This window comes from Daldinia vernicosa, assembly GCF_022497035.1.
Source record: "Daldinia vernicosa strain CBS 139.73 unplaced genomic scaffold F5Y00scaffold_3, whole genome shotgun sequence".
NCBI classification, from domain to species: domain Eukaryota; kingdom Fungi; phylum Ascomycota; class Sordariomycetes; order Xylariales; family Hypoxylaceae; genus Daldinia; species Daldinia vernicosa.
The window spans coordinates 369,612-390,902 of NW_025953919.1; the positions used below are offsets into that span (position 1 = coordinate 369,612).

Below are 21,291 nucleotides of genomic sequence, written 5' to 3' on the forward strand. Positions count from 1 at the left end.
CTCTCTAAACATCAATACTTCTGTACTAGGACGAACCTTCCCTGAATGGAGTCGCTGGAATCCTAATGGACTCGGAGACGACAAAGACATGTGGGAAACTGCTAGTGACGATGTCCCGGTCTCCAAAGAAAAAGAGAACGTGACACCACTTGGAAGCCCTAACTCATCGGTGGCCGCTACCCCTAGACCGGAAGAGTCTGATAGAGACAAGGTTAGTAAACACTTTCTAGATCATGTTAAGCCGCGTATGCCATTTGATGGATTGGAGAAGCTGGAAGGCGCAAGGCAAGATATCCTTACCCTTGCGCAGCAATTTCGGGACGTGAACAGGGAAGTCGACCGAGCTGTTCATGCTGCCCGCGTAGCACGAACAGATCGATTACTCTAGGAGGGTGGTCGTCGAACGCCTACACATGAAAATAACCCCGATTCCTTACGTCCAAGCGAAGCCACGACAAATGTCCGAAGCTTGCGTGAGGAAGTCTTGCCTGCTGCCCAAGATATTCCTCCCAAGGGAAGCATTGCTACTGCAAAACAGTGCAATGATTCTGCTTTTCGTACCGATTCTTCTATTTCCGTCGATTCTTTTATTTCCGAGTTTTCAGTTTCCACATCTGTTTCTGGTTCCTCTGTTTCTGTTTCCGCCCTGCGCTCTTGCTTACGCGATCGTTCTATGACACGGTCTAGACTTCGACCTTCTGTCCGTTTTAATGATTCTCTTGCGACACACAATGTGACTTTCCTACTTTTTGATCGTTCGAATTCATTGACTAACATTTTGTTTTTAGGTTGGTGCCACAAAAGCAACAAATACGGCCAAGGATCGAACAGCTGCGACAGAGCGCGGCCCTTCCCGATCAAGGGCTCAGATGCAACCAAGAGTCGAAAACGAGTCTGAATGCTCACTGGATTTTCCTGAATCGCTAATACAACCCCGACGGGATCCACAAGAGCAAGGAAACCGTCCACAGTCGTCGGCATCCCATACCGCGAAAAAGTCGAAGCCTCGACGTGGCAACGTTACAGCCCTACTCGAGACGCTTAAGACGGCCCAGACCAAACAGGCCGAATCTAAGGAGCAGTCATCCAAACAGGTTTCCCCCAAGTCGCAACTATCACCACAGCTACAAAATGCCGCCAAGGCCAATGCGGAGCGACAACCCGAAGCAGATCATATAGCTCGCCCTACTACACCTAATCAGACTGCCCGGTCTTTCTTTATACCTAATCTTTCCTATATGAACGACTTTCTATCGGGTGCTCTGAAGCTGTCATCCCTCCGGAATGGCATACCTATTTTTGTCAAACATGGCAAAGTCCACGACCGGGACTCTATAGTTTACCCGGATCACCATGCCGATATTGAAGCGCTTTCAATTCCCGAGGACGAGGAGAAGATATTCGTGTCGTTGGATAAGATCAAGGACGAAATTCATGCTCTAAGAGAGCATGACGAGCTTGTTACAAAGCAGGCCGAACAGCTGCAAGAAGAAGTCGAAGATATGCACGTGCAGATTGCCAAGTACAAGTCTCGGAAGGACAGTGCTATGGGCTCCGACTCGGAGAGTTCGATAATAGACCATCTCAGTGCGCAGAAGAATCGTATGTTCTTTTCCTCTAACTCATCTAGTAAGTCGCTAAATGAATTTTTAGAATTGGAAGAGCAGGTCAGCTCTTTGCAGGCCCGCCTGGATAAGGCAAACCGCAAGATCAGTATCAACGAAATCCATACTGAATCGTACGTCGCTGAGCGCGATGAAGCTCTCAAGACCTCGACCGAGTACTTGGAAAAAATTAAGCAGCTTCAGTCCGAACTCAGCATGGCTCGTCGGCAACTCAAATCGTCGCGTGACGATAATTCTCAAGACGGCAATACACTTGAAGTGGAGAATAGATCCTTGCGCAAGGATAACAGTTCAATCCGACAAAAGTGGAAATCTTTGCTAGAAGAGAACCAATCGCTCCGGGAACACAATGAGGATATATCCCAACAAACCGGGTTACTAGAGCAAGAACTCAAGGGTACGAAGGCAGAGTTAGAGGCACTCAGGCGCGAGCACCAGCTGCTTTCAGAGGAGAGAGATGCGCTCAAGCAAGACAATCTCAGCCTCGAGCGTCACAATGACGAATTCTTCAACGATAATAAGGTCCTCAAGCAGCAGAACTCTTTACTTGAACGACGAACAAACGAGCTACAAGATAATGTCGCTCGGTTGCGGAAGCTGCTCGATGCCACCAATGCAGAGACCGGTGAAGTGTCTGTCGACTTCAAGGATATTAAGCACCGTCTCGAGGTGCAGAACCGCGAGCTTTCTAAGGAGAATGCCGAGCTTCAACAACAAATTATTGATCTAGAAGCCGATTTTGCATCCAAACGGGTGGCCCTTGAGCAAGAGAAGCGACGACTTGGTCGCGCAAACGCGCGTTATAAGGAACAACTGAATCAAATTGGCGAACGATTTGAACAAATTGTGAAGGAAAGCAAAGAGGAAGTTGCCATGTATGAGGAGCAGCACACAGCCTTGACGCAGCAGTTGGAGCTCATTGCCGACAAAGAGTCAGCTCTGGCAAACAAGCTGAAGAAGAGTGCCATTCAAGAGGCCAGGCTTCAGTCTGAACTCGATCGGAGAACAGACGCTATCAACGAGGCTCGTCAGATTACTCAAGAAATCAAGGACTTTATGAGTACTGTAAGCAAGAAGCAGCATGCGAAGACAACACACATCGATGAATCAAAGGGTAAGACGGCCGTCAGTGAGACCACAGCTAGAAGCGCCACGTCTCAAACCGACATACCCATGCAGGATGACTACACACAACAGATCGACCTCACGCAAGGGTCCGATTTTGCGAGCATTTTCACACAAGGTGAAATGCCTAAACTACGAGATGCTCTCCGTCAAGTTCGAAACGACACTCAACCAGAGGACTCGAGCGACAACGAATCGTTTTTTGATGACGATATAAGTGAGCCGGCCAGCCCAAGTCTTCCGCGGCTCTTTGTGCCCAATAGTCGACCCCGATCTATAAGCTCACAAAAGGTTGTTTCTGGAACGTCTAAGGCACGGGCAGAGACAGGCAAATCCCAGCCTGTTGGAATTCTAAAGGAGTCGCAAGCTTCTCGTTTGAATTCTCAGAAACAAAAGTCAAATCGCACCGCAACTGAAATAGGATTTGAAGATACGCATAAGCGAAATAAGACAACCGACTCGGCCACTGGAGTGCGGAAGTCGAAGTCGGACGACACCAACCCTCGAAAAGTCTCGTTTGGCCAACCAGCCATGCAGGATGACTTAATGAAATCCCGATCGGTACCAGAACCAGACCTTACAGGACGGTTCAGTGTTAAGTCGGGTATGAGCATTCCCAGCCAGATTTCGGAGATGGATAAGTTCCATCGTCGCAACTCCGACAGCGCACGATTCGATATCGATATCGATACAGATCATGAAGAAAATATGACCTCGGCTTTATTTATTGATGATATCACCCTCGGACAGAGGAAGGCCGAGAAGCAGAATACGAATACTACCAAGAACGAGCTTTCCAAGGACGCCAAGCGTGTTCTCGATAATCTCTGTCGCGATCATGACTGCGGTAACTGCATTGTCTGTTCGCGAATTAATTCTCGCGGTTCCGGTCAGAGGCCTATCCGTGCGAAGAAGCCGATTCCCGTCACGGACCGAGTTGCAGAGAAGCAAGAGTGCGAAGATCAGTGTACAATGCGCCCATCGCAAGACCCCGCAATGGCCTTAGCCAAGGTTATAAGGTCTTTGGAGGATGAGGAACAACATCTCAAAGAAGCTTTCCAGAAGAGAGCTGTAGAATTCGATAAATGCGACCCGTCGGTCAACCGTAAGACGTGGAAGCGATTGGGGTTTGAGATCGACAAGATAAGAAAAGTAAGAGACCTGAAGAGAGATCAGATTTACTATCTCTACGATGCCCTTGAAGGGCAGAAGGCCAGCGGCCAGGAGATGACGCAAGAGTTCGTCGATTACACCATATACGGTGCGATGAGCAAGGATCATTCATGGAACGGCGTCCTTGGTATCTGAAGGAGGCGTGGCGAGCATTCGGATTTGTCTTGGTTAAGCCACTGAGATGGTGGATTATTGGCAGGACTTGGAAGTCCTGGGTCATCGGTCGTTGGAGTTTTGTGGTTTGGTCGAGTTACGAGGCTCACGCATTGTTAGGGTTACAAAAAGGAGTCTGCATTAAATGCGTTCATTGTATCATTAGGAGCCTACCTATTGTAAAGGCGATACCTAGGTCACGCGCATCCACGGAAGGGCGCCGCTACATTGCATAATGGAATAAATTATGAAACTTTCCTATTGACAAGCAGTGACTATTCTTGGTGACATATATTGTAACTACGTATGACCGGTCGTCTTTTGCAGGTATAAATCTAGATGACAGGTATCCAAGTATGATTTATCGAGCTTATTATAGGGCTCTCATCGCTCGTTTCCCCATCGTCCAGAACCAGCCCCAAGCACCGAGGGTTGCGGTTAACCCAGTATAGATGATCATAGGACCATATTGCGTAGCGTACCCCGAGAAATCCTCGGTCTTTAACCGGTTTGCCTCGAGCAAAGCTCCGCCTATGGGACCACTAAGCACGAAACCGAGACCCCGGCCGCCAAGCAACATACCAAAAATCAAACCCGTGTCGATGGCACCATCGCGGCGCTTCATTTCTTGCAGGATACCGGACCAGGTGGAACTGAAGCCACCGGCGAAGAAACCGTACATGATGGTGAAGACAACTAAGACGGCAACTTGGTGTCCGCCCAGGCCCCAGAGAAGGAAGACGGCCAGTGCGCTGCCGAGAGACGAGATCAGGATCACGGTTGTGGGTGCCAGTCCGGTGTCGTTCAGAAGCCCGATTAGGAGCGAACCCGGTACGGAGGCCAAAGAGATTAGCGCAAGGAAGATGGGGCCTGTTATGGAGGGGAAGCCCAGCGCGTATGCGTACGAGGCAAGGTACGTAGAGGGCATGAGGTAGCCGAGCGACTGTAGGATGTTGCCGCACTGCAGGATCCAGAAGATAGAGTGTCGGGCAAAAGCGAAGGAGACGTGACCTTGCCTTTGGCGCCCTTGTCGCCCGTACTCTTCTGATGTAGTGGTGGTATTGACACGGCTACTTGCGACAGGGTACTCGCGCATGAGAAATAAGGGCGGGATCGTGAGAAGAGCCGAGGAGACGGCATAGGCACGCAGGGTAGTACCGACGCCGAACCGATTCAGCAACGCGTTGGTTAGAAACGGCATGCCAGCCCCGACGGTGCTCTTGCTCGCCCACATGGCGCCGTACGCAAGCCCCTTGCGCTCCGAGAACCACTCGTCGAGACACAGCGACGTACGGCTGAACAGCAGGCCGCATCCGATGGCATGCAAGACCCCCTGGGTGGCTATGAGTTGGCGCGCCGAGGTTGCGAAGGACGACGCGACAAGGCAGGCGGTGGTGATGAGGAGGCCGAGGGGTCCGCACCAGCGCCGCAGATACGGGTACCGTGTTAGAAGGATGAAGGTCGCTGGCATCATTAGGTACAAGATGCCCGTCTGGGCGTTGCCGATGCTGGCGATTGTGCCGGGGGTGCCGGGACCGTCGGGGAGCACGGCGGCCCCGTGGGTGCTGTAGTACTCCTGGAAGATGCCGAAGGCGAGCGAGTACCCCCATATAGGCGCCTGGACTAGCACGCAACCGGACAGGACGAGGTAGGCGGCCTTGCCGCGGTCAGCCGGCTGGACGGACGGTGAGATCTGGATTGGGAGTGGGAGAGGTTCTGCCGGTCTACTGCCATCTTCTTCTGTCCTGGGGGTGGAAAGGTGGCCTACCTCGGATACCGGGAGGTCCTGTAGCTGAGTTTCTTGCGCAGTCATTGTTTAGGGAGTCATGTCATGTAGCCTAGATTATGGGTAGGTTAGGTACATATAGAAATAATATGTAGTTGGCAGATTGCTATCTATGAGGCGGCATCTAAGCTTCACTTATACCTACCTTCTTTATACCTACCTACCTACCTACCTAATATCAAGCTCTAACTATATATACTTCGTACATCAACAAAGGGAACCCTAGGTCATAATGGATACCTCTGGGGTGAGTACAAGGATTCCGGTTGGACAATCAAGGTATTGCGCCCTATATGTCTCCGGGGATGATGCCGTAGATCAGCGCAAGGAGCCAATAATGTCAAAGTTAGTCTCCGACATCGCGGTTCCCCATTGGGTTTTGAGTTTATCTTGAGGGTGGGATTTGATGAATAGAGTAATTGATTTCGCGATGTTGGACCGGCAAATATAGACAAGTATTTTCTGGTTGGTTGGTTGAGGTAAAGTATATGTGTGTCTAAGTTTATTATACGGAATAATACCTAAGCCTACATCATGAAAAGGGCGTGATTGTTCATAGTTGTGCATTATACATTATACATGATACATTATCATACCTTGATGCAAAATGTTGTTATTCAGGGGATAGAATGGAAGGGAGGAGACAGAGGTACATAGGTACATAGGTACATAGGTACATATATTATGTAGTGCCGGTACCTAATCCGTAGGTGACACGTCCCCGCCTAACTCGTAGACCGTCATTAATCACTAATAGCTTCGACCAATCAAATTCTAATTCTTTAATTCTTTAATCCTCTCCATACTTTGTCCCACCCACCAACTTCTCGAGGTTCACGTCGCAAACTCTTGAGGCTGAAGTGTAAAGTGTATTGCATGCAAGACAACAAAACAAAACAAAGCGGCAATATTACTCGAGCTCACGGCGAATACCACCGAAATATCTAATCCTAACGAAAAGTTTCACGTTTATTTATCATCATCATGGCCGACGTCGAAATGGAAATCGATGAGCCTGGCTCCCCCCAAGCTACTCAAGCTAAGGTTAGCGACATGCAAACGCACACCAAAGCCACGGCCGTGCGATCGATCGAGGGCTGGATCATAATGGTTACCAATGTACACGAAGAAGCCGACGAGGAGACACTGCACGATAAATTTGCCGATTTTGGGGAGATCAAGAACCTACACCTAAATTTAGATCGTCGTAGCGGTTACGTCAAGGTAAGTCAACAAATCCCCGACTTATTCTACATAACACGTTGTATTTAGCGATAGACGAATTCTAATTTTTCTATTGGAAATAGGGTTACGCTCTCATCGAGTACGCTACCCTCGACGAGGCGCGTGCGGCTATCGATGGCGCACACCAGACGAGGCTACTAGACCAGGTTATCAACGTTGACTTTGCTTTCGTGAGACCACCTCCGGGCAAGGCTAATAATAGGGGCCCGCGACAGTCTCACCGCGGCAGGGGACGGAGCCGAAGTCGTAGCCCGGAAGGACACAAGGATGATGCAGCAGCAGCAGAATGATGAGAGAACCAATATGAGTACTTGGACGATACTTGATTACTAGGTACATTAGGAGGGAAAGCATCCGGATAGTATCGGGCATCCGGTCGCCCACGCTGGTCTTAGCCGACATGTCACCAGAATAAAAAGACATGTCGGCATGAGAAAACCTTCGGTATAGGTATAGATATATCTTTGCTCTCCTTTAACTAACCTATTCTCGCTAACATATCATGCAGTCGTTTGACATAGATGTTGTCGACGTCTACGCTTGACATTGGCTCATTGGGAATTCTCTACTTGCTAAAGCTATAGTTGCAAGCCGTCTGCTATTTAAAACAGACTCTTGATAATTGAGATAACTAATGAAACTTCCCTTTGGGTACGGTCAGACTATCCACCTTTTGGGTGGAAGCAGAGGCAGTGTGGTCCCGATTCACTAAAATTTTAAAAATTATTCTCAAGGTCGGTAGTGAAGCACGTATTTCATTTTGCTATAATATGGTACAGGTACGACAGCTAGCCCCCTAGGCGTCTTAGTGTGCTATTGCATTCGAAGCAATGAATTTCACTATATCTAAGCTTGGCTAGGGTATCTTCCAGCCCGGATACGATAACCCATAAATGCCATAGCTCGATCTAACGTCTGACGTCTGTGAGCAGCCTTCCGAGCCATTACCCAACCATAGATATACCATAAACTCTGTTATGTCTGTGACAGGTAGGTATACCAAAGATTGCAATAGCCTATCTAAATGATCAACGCTGCCGCTGCCGCCACCACAGCGCCCACTACAGTTGTACCAGGCCCTGCTGCAGTTCCACTCCCGCCTCCGTAATGATCGAGATAGTCTGACTGATCCTTAATTCGTTCCCTCATCAATTTCCGGGCAGCCTCCACCTCCTCGGCAGGGGGGTTCTCATCAAATCTATGGCAGAAATCCCACACGCGGGCTCTAACGTCTATTCATTCACTCGTTAGTACCGCGCACGACTAACCGACTAACCAACAAACTACAGACAAGCATCCGCGAGGGGGGAGGGGAAGATAGATAGATTAGGTACTTACCATTATGGGTTCCTTTGCACGGCCCCCTAGTCATGCAGGACGACAAGTTATCTGTTATGTGGAGGTCCCAGTGGCAGATGCATTCTAAATCGGCCACGCGGCACCGGTTGAGGTCGATGACGTCGGAGAGGCATTGCAGCGAGCATTTGGGGAAGATGTTGATGATTTCGACGAGGTTGTCGATGACTACGATGGTGTTGTTCTGTGCGCTGGCGATGGGGGCTAGGGCTAGGGCCCCGAGGAGGGCGAGGAGCTTGAGTTGCATTTTGTGTGTGTGCTTGCTTGCTTGCTTGCTTGCTTGGAGCCTTGGCTTGAGATTAAGTGGCGTGGTGATGTTTGGTTGTGAGATTGGATTTGTTGTATATGAAATGACGGGCAGGTTGATGATGAAGGGGAGGGGGAGAGGGGGCATGTATAAATATCTCTGGGGAACTGCTGCGCTATGAGGATTTGTATTTGGTTTGGCTTTGGCTTGAAGAGGTTGCTCATGGTGTCTGAGTGTTAACATCGTTTCAACTATGCTGTTGGCCACGAACTATATCCTTCCAACATAGATATTAAGGTTTGTGAGGTTATATAGATTCGTAACAAGGCGTGTTATACTTAATATTTTATTGGTTAAGCATTAGGGGATATGTCAGGGGCTAATTAAGAGCGAACCTTTTTCGAAGCTTTAGGGGAACCTACATTGACTACCTCAACAGTATCTATTTGTATTGTGCGAACAATTTACATTTAATGTACTTTAAGTACCTTGGTACATGGTTCTTAGGTTGAAAGGGTTGCCTCAGAATACTCATAGCAACGCCACTAGAAAACCATAGCGAGAGCCATCACACGAACAACTGGCCAGAAACCCACAATTTTAATATAAGGATAGTTTACAACCCTTTAATCATCTTTTGCACAAGAGCAGACGCAAAAATTTCAAAAACAAACGACCCAAATTCAAGATGGAGAAGGCTAAAAAGGGTACCAAGACACTTGCCGATTTACCAGCATGGTATCGTCGTATCAGGAGCTCCCAATGGGATGACGAAGATGGATACCCCGACTTGCCATGGAATATTTTTGATGAGGATCTATCAGAACTTGAGGAGGAGGAAAGTGAGGATGAGGATGACTTTGAGTGTCACTGCAAGGCAGCGGAAGATCCCGAAGTTGAATGCGAGTGTTATTCAGAGCCATGCGGTGTCTCGGAAAGGTCGTACGATGGGCTTGACGCTCGCGAGTACTACCAGCTCAAGGAACGGCGTGAATGCCACAAGATTACGTTAAAAGAAGAGAACGAGCTTTGGGAAATACAAACCCAAAATGAGCTAGATCGCCACCGACACAACGTTGAGAGCGTCCGAGCAGTCTACGAAGGTCTTAAGGAGGAGAGGAGGAAAAGAAGGAGAAGAAGGAGAAGAAGGAGAAGAAGGAGAAGAAGGAGAAGAAGGAGAAGAAGGAGAAGAAAACTCACCCTATCATCTTCAATCCTACTTTATATACAATCCCAGCAAAAGGGACCGACTCTGGCTACTCCTTCACATACAAAAAATTCCAATTCTACTCTATAGATTACTGGGAGAATTTTTGTCGCATCCACGAGCAAGAGCACTGCTGGACAAGTCTTACGCTCTACAAAAAAATATTTACATCCGACAGCGAGTCGACCTCGAAACAAGCAGAAGCTCCATCTGCTCAGACAGAATCGACGATTACAGGGTACGCCTATGTAAACTGCGACTTCCGGATTGATTTTTCAATGTCCCACGTTCCAGAATACCCAAGTTTGAAGAGATACTGGTCTGACGAGTGGGAGGGAGGGCTTAAAGTCAACATCCAATTCGTCGGAGAGGATTATATTCGGATGTTGGTTAGCCGGGACATCATCACGATATCTGAGCCCAAGCCTCTTCCTGCTTCTGTTCCCGAAATATTCGAGTTCGTGGGTATTGATGATGAACGTATTAAGCGGAAGGCAGAGATGGGGAGGCGATAACCGAGTAAAAGAGGGCGTTGTTCGTATGGTTGAGGAAGTACATATCATGAGTTAGGTGTGGACAGCCAGCATTGCCTGAAAAGGGGATAAGGAGAGAAATTCAATAGCACTTTGAGATGGATTATGTGGCTACTGGTTATCTGAAGATTATTCCTCAGCGCCCCCAGTTGTTACCTACCTAATACATACTGTTTCTAGAGCGGCCACTGAATTCCATGGTTGGTAGTAATAAAAGAGAAGGCTCATTCAATATCTGACATAAACGGTATATCGCTTTGCTACCTAAATATGTAACAAAGCCATACGGCCACACCATCATCTTAAGCCTATATGTACGGATCCGTATTTGTTTACGTAACAAAGCAATGATCCCTGCCTGTACCTGCATAAGTGACGTCGCCCCCGAAGCCACGGGCACCGCGTCATCTTGGCATCTACAACACACCATGTAACTTGACCTGTCACGATATTCCTTTTACTGCTTAGCAATCCCCGGCACATAACCTATTTTTGGATCAGACTTCTATGTACTTGGATGGCCTAATATCGCAATATGGCCTTCCTCGTCGGCAGCACGCAGCCAGTACTCCAGCGCCTCGCCGTCCCCGCCGTCTGCCTCCTAATTGCTTTCCTAGCCTACACGTCGCAATGGCTGTTCGCTAACGCACCCGATCTCGCCCCGGGCCCGCTGACGACCGCCGAGATGTACACTTTCAACGGCCTGGTATTGTGTCTTTGGTACACGTACTATAAGGCTTGCACCGTCGACCCGGGCCGATATGTCTTCCCGCCGGATTATATCAAGAAGAAGAACAACAACCAGAGGAGGAATACCAACGACTCGGGCGAGGGAGAGTTGCATCTGGATCCCCAACAGATACAGCGCTGGTGTAAGAAGTGTGCAGCGCCCAAGCCGCCTCGCGCGCATCACTGCAAGACGTGTCGCCGCTGTATCCCCAAGATGGACCACCACTGTCCCTGGACCTCCAACTGCGTCTCCCTGCAGACCTTCCCGCACTTTCTACGCTTCCTCGTATACACCAACCTCTCCCTCTGGACCCTCCTCGCTTTCCTCTTCCGCCGCTTCTTCGCCCTCTGGGAAACCCGTCACCTCCCCGCATATCTCGGGCCCACGCTATCGCAACTCGCCCTCCTTACCGTCCTTACCTTCGCCGCAGGCGTGACAAGCCTAGCCCTAGGCATCCTACTAATTACCACCCTCAAAGGCTGGCTCTTCAACACCACCATGATCGAAACCTGGGAAATCGAACGCCACGAATCCGCCCTCGAGCGCCGCTACGAATCCTCCTCCGACAACGACACGTACTCGTCGTGGTGGGGCTCAGGCGAACACGCCCCCGGCGGCGATCGCCAAGCCCTCGATCCCATCGAGTTCCCCTACGACATCGGCATCTTCGCCAACATGGCCGCCGCCATGGGCACCCGCGACCCCCTACTATGGTTCCTCCCCTTCGCCGGCGAGCCAAGAATCGCACCCCTCCTCAAAAAAGACGAGAGCGGCAGCAGCGATATAACAACAATAATGAGCGGCACGGGCTGGTCCTACGAGGAAAACGGCCTCAACGACCGCGAGGGCATGTGGCCGCCCCCCGACCCCGACAAGATCCGCCACGCGAAGGCCTGGCGCGCACGCAAGCGCGAAGCCGACCGCGCTCTGGAAAGGGCGCGCTTCGACGACAACAACGCCGACCCCGCCGACGAGCGGGAAGCGTTTCGGCGACGGCAGGAGCGGGATTTGCGGCGGTGGGAAGCGTCGCGGTCGCGGATCCTAGGGGAGTTGGAGGAGATGGAGATGCCCCCGGAGTGCTACGACGACAATAACAATAACGACCGCGATTACGATTTCGTCGACGAGGCGTACGATCGCAGATTAGGCCCGGGACGACGCGCTGCTGCTGCCGCCGCGGTTATACTGGACGAGGGCAAGTCCGGCTGGGTGAACGCCGATGGCGAGCACCTGGGCGACTACGGCGTGGACGAGGACGCCGAGTTCGACGAGCAGCCGGCGGTGGTGGAGGAACAGCCGCGGCGACTACTACGGGAGGAATTAATCCCCGTAGAAGACGAGGACGTGCCTCTCGCGGAATTGCTGCGCAGGAGGAAAGTACACACAAAAAAACATGATGAAGAGACGTAATGATTGATGATGATGTATGTATGTCTTGGGTAGGCACCTAGGTAATTTACGATTATTACTATTGGGTTATGTCACAAATAGGATAATAAAGATAAAATAAATACATGTCAATAAATATAATTCGCCGACTCTTTCAAAGTTCTGCTCTTCTCTTCTCTTTATATACCGTCTTTCTAAGCACGTTATTGTTCTAGGTACTATGCAAGGCTGTCTGTCGTGTCATATCGTGCTCGCTCCGTACAATACCCTACACGCTTCGTTGTGATGGTAGAATCCATTTGATATCTAACTTGCCCTGCCCTGCCCTGCTTTCGCTTCTCGCCTTGTTGGAGACTTAAGGTCTGTTAATTCCGTAGCCTCGCAGGAAGGCCGTCTCGTCTCGTCCCGTCCCGTCTCGCTATAATTCTGGTGTGCGTCTATTCTTAGGTATGTATAGACTAAATGTTTCAAAGCCAACGCCTGCACCAAAACGCAGCTCTACTCTGATGCTTTGCTTCACCAATCGTCATCGTCATCTTTCTTAGTCTGCATGGCATTCTTCCTCGCCAGTAAGGCATCAGCTAGGGAGCCCTTGACGCTGGGTGTCGGCGTGCTACTGCGACTGTTGTCCGAGCCGCCGTTGGCGTTTAGACTCATGCCCGAGTCCCGGGGTTGTGGAGGTGGTGCGGGCTTCTTTCCGGCAGTAGGTCGCTTCGCTGGAGGCTGTGGAGGCGTAGGTTTATTCCGTGCTGCCGTTGCTGTTCCGTTCTGGCTTGGAGGCGGCGGCGGTGCCCGCGGGGCTAGAGCTGGTGCCGGTGGAGGAGCTGCTGCTTGTTCCTCGACATATGCTGCAGGTACCCACGCCTGTCCTTGGGCGTTCTTTGCTAACCACCAGCCTAAAGTATGTCAGTAGGCTTTCCCAGCTTGAATAAGTACTTCATCTATATGAATTAACTACATACCATTGTTCTCCTTTTGGACGATCTCGATGATTTCGCCGGCCTTTATCGAGAGTTCGTTCTCTTTATGACCAGCAAAGTCGTACAGAACTTTGGCGGTCATCTTGCCCTTCGCTGCTGGGGGAGCGGCGGGCGGAGGTGGTGGCGGAGGTGGCGCGCGCACAGACGATGTCGAGTTTTGGTTACGAGTATGGTTTGGAATGCTGCTTGTGACGGAGGCAGCAGGAGTTGGAACTGGGACTGGTCGTGGAGTCTGGACCGCCGCCGGACCACGCTTGGTAGTACTAGGACGGGAGTTGGTGACTCGAGAAGGTCTGCCGCCGGGACCACCTGGTTTAATAAGCTTGCCCCGAGTAATCGGACGGGGCGGCACGGGTTTGCCTTTCGGCGTCGGCTTGGATACTGACGATGGAGGCTCCCCGGGTTGTGTATGGACTGCCCCACTCTTGTAGAAATCGACGGCCTGTTGCGAGTCTTTTAGTACCTTTACGATTTGCATCTTTCCTGGCTTCTTGGCATATTCTATCGATTCGCCGATCTTTAAGTTGAAACCGCCAGGCATCGCCCGTTGCAATTGCGTGAATAGCTCTGTTTTTAGAACGCAGTTTAATAACGGATCGGCTTCTTGAGGTGACCCAACCCCCAACGAGAACCAGTCGTCGCGAGATGATGAAGCTCCGATGAACTTAATAGTCCCTAAAGGAATTTGACGTTCAACAACTATTTGGACTTGATGATTGACCAACGACTGCGCCACAATGTAAAACTTGCTATTAGTCACGATGAGAATGCGAGGGCTGGGTTTACTCGATCGTCCGAATTTGGCCTCCAGAACCTCTCCACGGCACGAAAAGATGGTCCTCTCGTTGCTCGATAGTTCTATAGCGCTTCGTATATGGGACCCTGGCCCGGTTGACGCGTTGGTTCCCAAATAATCTCCCAAGAAACGTCGAGAACCCAGCAGACTGAAACGTCTCCGTTCCTTACGTCCTTGCAAAACCTTGTGGCCTTGGTCTCGAAGTTGTAGATATTCGGCACCGACTCTCTTCTTCCGCCAGAATCGTTGGATTCGGGTGGCCGACTCTGCGCGGTAAGCCAGATATGCCCTCCACATTCTTTGAATGCGGGTTGCCATGTTATGCCAGTATCGGTCTCGCATGGTTTCTAGAGCAAACAACGTCTCCGGAGACTTAATAAAGGCCTTGGTAACACCTAGTTGCCATTCTTCCTTCGGAATACTCGTATCCTTTAAGATTTGCTTCACCGCGGCCTCTTCGGTTCCTTGCCAAGTATACTCGCCCGCGTAGGACGTAGCAGGAGACAGTAGGAAGAAACGCTCGACAAACTTCTCGAATGATTGACGGTAGGCAAAACCCGCACGTCGAATCCTAACGTTCTCTTGTAGACCTAGATACTTGATTTGATGTAGGACGTTTGGTACATTGTATTCTGTTGGCGATTTGTTTTCGTTCGGTTTAATTGTCCGGATATACGAGGGCTGACACTTCATTAAAGTCTCTACGAGAGCATTGGCCGAAGTTCTTATTCTGTCACCAGCGGTTGGGGGTTGCTTGCGGTTATCTTGGTCTACTGAATGAGGGAATAACGTATGGATAAATTGGTTCGAGCTCTGCTGAAACAGATTTTGGACACCCTTGAGGAGCTGGTCCTTGTTTTTATCGGTTATTCCTTCGACGGTATAACTAACCTCGCCGGCGTAATGCTTGATAATGAAGCTTCCCGAGCGAGGAGTAAGGTGGGCGTTAGACATTCCGTTAATGCTCTGCATGAAGGTACGATCACACGCAGCGGGATCGGCGTGGGCTGTCTTAGTGGCGTCTTTTAAAACGGCGAAAATACCGGAAGGCCTGATCTGCTCAATGAGATCGCATACGACCTTATTATCAAAATACTTGATGGGTGTCCATTGGATCTGTTCCCGTGCGTATTCTTCTTGTTCGGCCTTAAGAGTAAGTTGGATAAAAATCTGCTGTAGCTTCTCGTTCACGTAGTTGATGCAGAGCTGTTCAAAGCTGTTCTTCTCGAAGATTTCAAAGCCATAAATATCGAGAATTCCAATATTGTTCGTTGTCTGTTGTCGAGCTTGTAGTGACTGGTTTATTCTCCCAACAATCCAATCGAAGAGGTTGTAATAGATAGCCATGGCAAGTGCATCTCTGGTAGCATTTGCTTGGGCTGCGTTCGCTGGGGACTCGATTACCTCGCCACTCCTTGGCGTCAAGACTCGTATCGTTATGCCTTTGATTAGTGCGGCGGGCGAGACCTCAAGCAAGTACGCGAGGAAATCTACGACGGACTGATCAGCCACAGCAGCATTCATGTCATCGCCTTCGATGAAATGGATGTTTCCAGTCCAGAGAATGGCGGCTAACATGCGGAACACTTCGTCCTGCTCAGCCTGAGAAAGGCCGATAATCTTCATGGCGTCCAACGTGTCCTTGAAGTCGGCCAGATCGTCTATGCCGTCGACATCGAAGCATTTCGACCGGCTAAGGTAAGTATACGTTTCCGGCTTTTGAATACCGAACATAGTCCGGTAGTTTTCAGAAGCTCCCTTGGAGAATTGGTAGAATATGTGGAAGTTTCGCTCGTTGGTAATTTGGCCCACCACTCGTGATTTTTCGAGCAGATAATTTGTGATGTCAGCGCCCACAGGTTCTCCGTTGGCGTTGAAGTGTATTTGCAGGTACTTTCCGAACCGGGAGGAATTGTTATTTCTTAATGTCTTCGCATTTCCGAAAGACTCGAGCAGCGGGTTCGTTGCTAGCACCATGTCCTTTATCTGTTTAATCTCGCCGCTATCACCGCCAGACACGTTTGCGATGTACTGCATGATCCGTTTGGCAGCTTCAGTCTTACCAGCTCCTGACTCTCCAGAAATAATAACACATTGGTTCTCGTGGTAGGCCTTCATGTTATAGTATGACGATTCGGCGATCGCAAAGACGTGCGGCGGCATCTCCAAACGGTTCTTGCCTTTGTACGATTCGAGGACCTGATCGGTGTAGATACCGAGGTCCCTAAAGGGGTTAACGGAAACCAACACATGGCCAATATAGGTATAAATCTCGCGGCCTTCGAATCGCTTCTTTAGGTTTTCGTTTATTGCTTCGTTCGACACTTTGCTAAGTAGGGTCAGATCAGAAACCCCTATCTCTTTCTTCTTGGTCGTTTCGAAAGTAGCCTTCTTAGGTTTGGCACCGCCATCTTGCGCTCTTGCGCCACCAGCGCGGGACGCTCCGCCTGATTTGTCCTTCGGTCGTCTACTTATACCCTATAGTTGTAGTACGCGGCGGTTAGTATAAAAGCGTTGCCCCGGTCAAGCGTATGTAAATATAAATATATCTCACCATATTGGGCTCGCATGGACGATATCCGTATCGCTAGGGTCGTATTTGGTAAGACAGGGGCTTCGATCAAGATAAAAGGGGGTATTATTGTAGCGTCGGAGTTTGCTTGGTTTGCTTGGTTTGCAATATGGTTTCTAGAGTCGTCCCGAGTGAGTAGCGACCGTGAGGATCAAGTGTGCGGTAGAATTGTGCGCGAGCGCAGGTTTGGATTTACATGTGTGAAGATGGACTTTGTATTTCCAGTGTTTCCAGTGTTCGGGTGCCTTGAAGAAGGCACCATTATTCCACCGTTTAGCGCCAATAGGTACCGTACATCTGTACTACGAAGAACCCTGCGACGTAATTGAATGGGGCTGAGTAACGTGGCAGGCGTGGCTGAGGGCAAACGCCAAGTCGGGATTATTTCACAGTACAGTACCTCTGGAATTTAGGTCAGCCATTCATTCACGCTATTACATAAAACTTGCAGATACTTCACTCGACGTTATTTACCACGTATTATATTCACGATAAATATATTCACGATAAATTGTAAATTACGAATTATAAATTCCACACCTTCAAATATTCAAAACTCCTATGGCTGCCCCAAACCTAACCTATAATTGCGTCTGTTTCTAACAACCTTCAATAGGGGAGATACGGCGAACAGGCGAAATTGGTTTAGGCAGCAATGATTTTCGAGCCATCGATACAAGGTTGTAAGACAATAACATACCTAATTCAAATGTGTCGTGGTTACGCGTAACTTAATTGCAGTCGTCGAACTAAATATATTACAATAAGCCAGTTTATTTGACCATCAAGAATCTCGGACCATTCCATCAGAAGTTAACCGTCCTATTGCAGTGTACGGACCGCCGCTGACATGTACCCTCGAGACATTGTGAAAAACGGTGTTTTTACATATACCGGCAACTTGGTTACGACTCCTTTACTAGGCCAAGCCGAGAATGTTGCTCTCGTAAATTGTGGATGCCTTCCCGGTATTTTCGTTGATGATCTCACACATTAGTTGTCAGCATGTTATTACCATGACCTATGGCTCTTGGGGGAGAACTCACCTCGTATCGAGGATTATCAGGGCTGGCCTGAACGTTCCTATCCGCCTGTATACCTGGTTCGGTAAGGACACCGACAATTCTTCCAACGCTCTCCGGAGTGTGCGAATCAGGTCCTTCTCAAGATCAATAAGTCGTTACTAAGTAACACTATAAGAGCCTACTCACCTCCGACAGGCTTGTATTTGACCGTTAGGCCTTTCTTGTACCTGGGCGCCATATTGAAAATATCGAGTTAAGGCTTGGACCGGTGGCGAATAAGTTACTTGAATGATGAAGTTGAAGGAAAATTCTTCCAGACACTTACTATCGAGAGATTCGAGCGCTTCAAATACAAATCAGTCGAGCGGATTACTGAAGTGAAGGTTTGAAAGAGACGTCATTTCGTTCGTTATTCGCATCATCTACTAATTATAATGATATCATATGCGCCTCATAAACTAGACACAATTGGCAACTTGATGAAGTCTGTGTGGACCATAGCTAAGGATGTAAACGCATCATCTGGTACTAATCGAACATCGTCACGCCGTCGATACTATCCTCACATTTAGCAAAATTATACGCCGAATCTATCTCATAAATTTGAAAGAATCAGATAAATCATGTATTGACATATTGATATTATGAACATATTTTAGATTGGCATCCTCGGGCTCGTTAGTCCGACTGACGTAGTTTTGTTTTCATCTATGAGGTGGGATAGTGTCACGATCAGGAGTCACGTCGTCGTCTGGCTCCGCCAGACATCTACATGACTCAGTCCCTGAGTCAGGTATCTCAGACATGTATATATTTAGGCCTTGCAGCAAGCTGCAAGGCTCCTGATGTTCTGGGTTCCATCGTCTTCTTTACTGACCTTTCGGTCTCGTGATAGATAGCTTTAGAACATAGTCAATGTAAATAATCAGGGATGAACTATGAGCATTTCCGATACGAAGCCAAACGAAGAATGGACAAGGGTCTAAGGATAAGCATTAAGCGTGTAGCCTTAGTAGGAAGACCCGTATATTTCTATAATACTATTGGCCTATCTTTTGTAGGGATACTCTATATTGTAGCATCGAAATCTAGATCCATACGCTAACGTTTGAAGGGTTATACTATGTATGTACACACTTACACTGCACTTTCTTGAGGCTCTGCTAAGCGTTTCAGAACATCAGGGTTGCGTTCACAGACTGTTCCAGAAACGACGTCAACGCCATGTTCTGAGGCTGACCGCTCCGCACGATGTAAATGAGTAACATGAGCGTCACTCCTGAAGGCCTTTGGCGTTGCCTCAAACTCCGACTTTCACGATTAGTGCTGGCTTTTGTGTGATCATTACCCTAAAGCTTATAGTGAGACGAGTGGTAAATGATGGTTTTGTTTGACCATGAGAAAGCCGTCGCAGTATCTCCTCGGATCTTACCTCACAACGGTATATCGTCATTGCCTTAGGTAGTTGATAGCTCAGGGCTTCTGAGTTGCCATAGGAAGTCAAGGCAGTGAGAGACCGAAGTCCTCGTTTCCGACATCTTACACTCAGATGAATCTCTCGTTGATCCAATGCCCAGTAGAAAATAGTGGATGTCAGCTGTAGATCTTGCTAGAGAAGAGGCATGAGTCGCATTCTCAATACCAAGCGAATCCCAAGGGTTCAAAAGTAGCAACTGTGTGAGTAGACATGGAAGGATCATACGACGAATATCTTTTCAAATGGCATGACGGCTACTACTGATTTATATACATATTCAGCCCTTAAGAGTATTATTCAGAAGTGGTCTGATTTTTACAATCATACGACCTTTTCTTGAGGATATCTCATATGGAGGAGGGCATGGCGATCCAAGACCAAGGCCAGCAGGGCCAGCAACGTGGACGTCACCCTTGTGCTACAAATGTAGCTTCTCGGGTTTCGGCAGCGCCAAGCCAACATTGAAGATACAACTAAAAAAAAAGGTCAAAAATCTCTATGCGATATTAGGAGGCCATTGTATCGAAAGAGCCTAGCGTGTGTTTCCATGCCGGTGATTTTAGTACATGCATATCTGTTCATGCTGCAGATTAGTTGACGGGATCTCGTCTAACTTGGGCATACACTATTCCAGGGACGGGGGGGTTGAAGAGGGGGGAATATGTAAGCTACATAGTAAGTGGGATAAGGGGAAAAGCACCATTCTCTGCAACGGGATAGGCTAAACCCGTTTTATTGTCACTTCAAGCTTGGCAATATGTATGTGCAAGGGCCTTGGAGGATAAGTCGAATTGGTCAAAGTGTCACGGCCTCACTTCATTCTATTGGTCACATACGATATCCCGCCCTTAACCTTGGACGAATCCGCGCTGTTCAGCAACCGCCCGTCTGGACAAGCCTCGATAGCTGTTCTGTTATTAACCACAATTAATTGGCTTTCACAAAAGGGTCTTGACCTACCGGCGCCTAATTTATGTACATACATGTTGAAGACATCTTGCATATTTCTACCTAATAAACCCCGATCACCCATCCAGTTCCGACAATATGGTTCCTATTATATTTTGACATATCCGATTTCGATTCGCATACGCTGTTGAATGCTCGTACTGTCATCAAAAAGGTACGTGCACTTACATCCCATAGCAAGCTAAGGGTCAACTCCCCCCTGTCGAAACGCCAAAGAGCAGCGCTTCCAAACGCCGCCCGTCTCAACTCTTCCCCCACCATTACAAGGGTGTGGCTCTGGAATATCATCCGTGCCTGACATACCGTCCGATCGAATTCAGTGTTCATCGGATGCAAATCTGACACCGCATCGACAACTCGCGAAACGCTCCCCTTCCGTTTGATCTACCCCAGCTATTATTCTAGTTGAATCGCTAGTTGGCCATCGAGGAGTCAATAGTCTATCTTCCCTGAGGAGCTTTGAAGAGCTTCGATGAGGATTCGTCGTTACGTGAAGTAGTTTAGCCGCGGAGGTAGAACCCTCCACTTCTCGATTTTCGATATTCCCACTTTACAAATCAGTTTGCGAATTAAACGGAAAACGGGCTGGCATCTTCACGATTAACTTAAGGTTTCATGGGCTATTGACATCCGAGATATCGAGAAACCCCCTTCATCCCCTGCAAGAAGCTTTATGGTATTGTACCTAGGTAGACTACCAAACAAGCTCCGGACCTTCGTACATCCATACTACCCTTGCTCTTTTCATTTTTTGACCGTGGAACGGTGGATTTCGCCTGATCGCATTGCCCACCTCGTCCTAGTTCTGTCGTCCTTTATGACTTACTCCCCGCCCACCAATATCTACGTCTAATTCTTTTTCTCTTGGTCCTTTGCGCGGCAATCAGGACGTAGAAAGACTCC

At 48.8% G+C, this 21,291-nt stretch overlaps 7 protein-coding genes across 7 annotated transcripts; 2 read left to right on the plus strand and 5 right to left on the minus strand.

The window, feature by feature from the left end:
* Window positions 1-4,341: 4,341 nt before the first annotated feature.
* Window positions 4,342-6,063, minus strand: F5Y00DRAFT_224640 (MFS general substrate transporter). Its single transcript, XM_048006036.1, has one exon. The coding sequence runs from the start codon at window positions 5,887-5,889 to the stop codon at window positions 4,450-4,452; it is 1,440 nt and encodes a 479-aa protein (XP_047869341.1). The 5' UTR covers window positions 5,890-6,063; the 3' UTR covers window positions 4,342-4,449.
* A 587-nt stretch (window positions 6,064-6,650) lies between these two features.
* Window positions 6,651-7,872, plus strand: F5Y00DRAFT_101131 (RNA-binding domain-containing protein). The gene is made up of 2 exons (XM_048003779.1): window positions 6,651-7,086; window positions 7,170-7,872. The coding sequence occupies exons 1-2, from the start codon at window positions 6,847-6,849 to the stop codon at window positions 7,395-7,397; spliced, it is 468 nt and encodes a 155-aa protein (XP_047869342.1). The 5' UTR covers window positions 6,651-6,846; the 3' UTR covers window positions 7,398-7,872.
* A 255-nt stretch (window positions 7,873-8,127) lies between these two features.
* F5Y00DRAFT_257438 (uncharacterized protein) lies at window positions 8,128-8,710 on the minus strand (the record flags this gene model as incomplete). The annotated part of the gene is made up of 2 exons (XM_048010556.1): window positions 8,128-8,339; window positions 8,446-8,710. 2 exons carry the CDS (start codon window positions 8,708-8,710, stop codon window positions 8,128-8,130), a joined length of 477 nt encoding a protein of 158 aa, XP_047869343.1.
* A 2,156-nt stretch (window positions 8,711-10,866) lies between these two features.
* F5Y00DRAFT_224645 (zf-DHHC-domain-containing protein) lies at window positions 10,867-12,679 on the plus strand. Its single transcript, XM_048006037.1, has one exon. The coding sequence runs from the start codon at window positions 10,986-10,988 to the stop codon at window positions 12,588-12,590; it is 1,605 nt and encodes a 534-aa protein (XP_047869344.1). The 5' UTR covers window positions 10,867-10,985; the 3' UTR covers window positions 12,591-12,679.
* Window positions 12,680-17,157, minus strand: F5Y00DRAFT_224646 (P-loop containing nucleoside triphosphate hydrolase protein). Its single transcript, XM_048006038.1, has 3 exons — window positions 16,900-17,157; window positions 13,532-16,823; window positions 12,680-13,465 (listed from the first exon to the last, which is right to left on the minus strand). Exons 1-3 carry the CDS (start codon window positions 16,900-16,902, stop codon window positions 13,086-13,088), a joined length of 3,675 nt encoding a protein of 1,224 aa, XP_047869345.1. The 5' UTR covers window positions 16,903-17,157; the 3' UTR covers window positions 12,680-13,085.
* Window positions 17,158-17,371: 214 nt separating this feature from the next.
* F5Y00DRAFT_224647 (uncharacterized protein) lies at window positions 17,372-18,553 on the minus strand. Its single transcript, XM_048006039.1, has 3 exons — window positions 18,129-18,553; window positions 17,964-18,076; window positions 17,372-17,902 (listed from the first exon to the last, which is right to left on the minus strand). The coding sequence occupies exons 1-3, from the start codon at window positions 18,178-18,180 to the stop codon at window positions 17,837-17,839; spliced, it is 231 nt and encodes a 76-aa protein (XP_047869346.1). The 5' UTR covers window positions 18,181-18,553; the 3' UTR covers window positions 17,372-17,836.
* A 361-nt stretch (window positions 18,554-18,914) lies between these two features.
* F5Y00DRAFT_224649 (uncharacterized protein) lies at window positions 18,915-19,675 on the minus strand. Its single transcript, XM_048006040.1, has 2 exons — window positions 19,375-19,675; window positions 18,915-19,291 (listed from the first exon to the last, which is right to left on the minus strand). The coding sequence occupies exon 1, from the start codon at window positions 19,640-19,642 to the stop codon at window positions 19,400-19,402; it is 243 nt and encodes an 80-aa protein (XP_047869347.1). The 5' UTR covers window positions 19,643-19,675; the 3' UTR covers window positions 18,915-19,291; window positions 19,375-19,399.
* Window positions 19,676-21,291: the final 1,616 nt, after the last annotated feature.

Coding starts and splice junctions, on each gene's coding strand:
- F5Y00DRAFT_224640 (XM_048006036.1), bottom strand. CDS start 5,889: ATGACTGCGCAAGAAACTCAGCTACAGGACCTCCCGGTATCCGAGGTA.
- F5Y00DRAFT_101131 (XM_048003779.1), top strand. CDS start 6,847: ATGGCCGACGTCGAAATGGAAATCGATGAGCCTGGCTCCCCCCAAGCT. Junction 7,087..7,169: donor GTCGTAGCGGTTACGTCAAG/GTAAGTCAACAA, acceptor TATTGGAAATAG/GGTTACGCTCTCATCGAGTA.
- F5Y00DRAFT_224645 (XM_048006037.1), top strand. CDS start 10,986: ATGGCCTTCCTCGTCGGCAGCACGCAGCCAGTACTCCAGCGCCTCGCC.
- F5Y00DRAFT_224646 (XM_048006038.1), bottom strand. Junction 13,466..13,531: donor CGTCCAAAAGGAGAACAATG/GTATGTAGTTAA, acceptor GACATACTTTAG/GCTGGTGGTTAGCAAAGAAC.
- F5Y00DRAFT_224647 (XM_048006039.1), bottom strand. CDS start 18,180: ATGGCGCCCAGGTACAAGAAAGGCCTAACGGTCAAATACAAGCCTGTC. Junction 18,077..18,128: donor CAAATACAAGCCTGTCGGAG/GTGAGTAGGCTC, acceptor GATCTTGAGAAG/GACCTGATTCGCACACTCCG. Junction 17,903..17,963: donor CTGATAATCCTCGATACGAG/GTGAGTTCTCCC, acceptor CTAATGTGTGAG/ATCATCAACGAAAATACCGG.
- F5Y00DRAFT_224649 (XM_048006040.1), bottom strand. CDS start 19,642: ATGATCCTTCCATGTCTACTCACACAGTTGCTACTTTTGAACCCTTGG.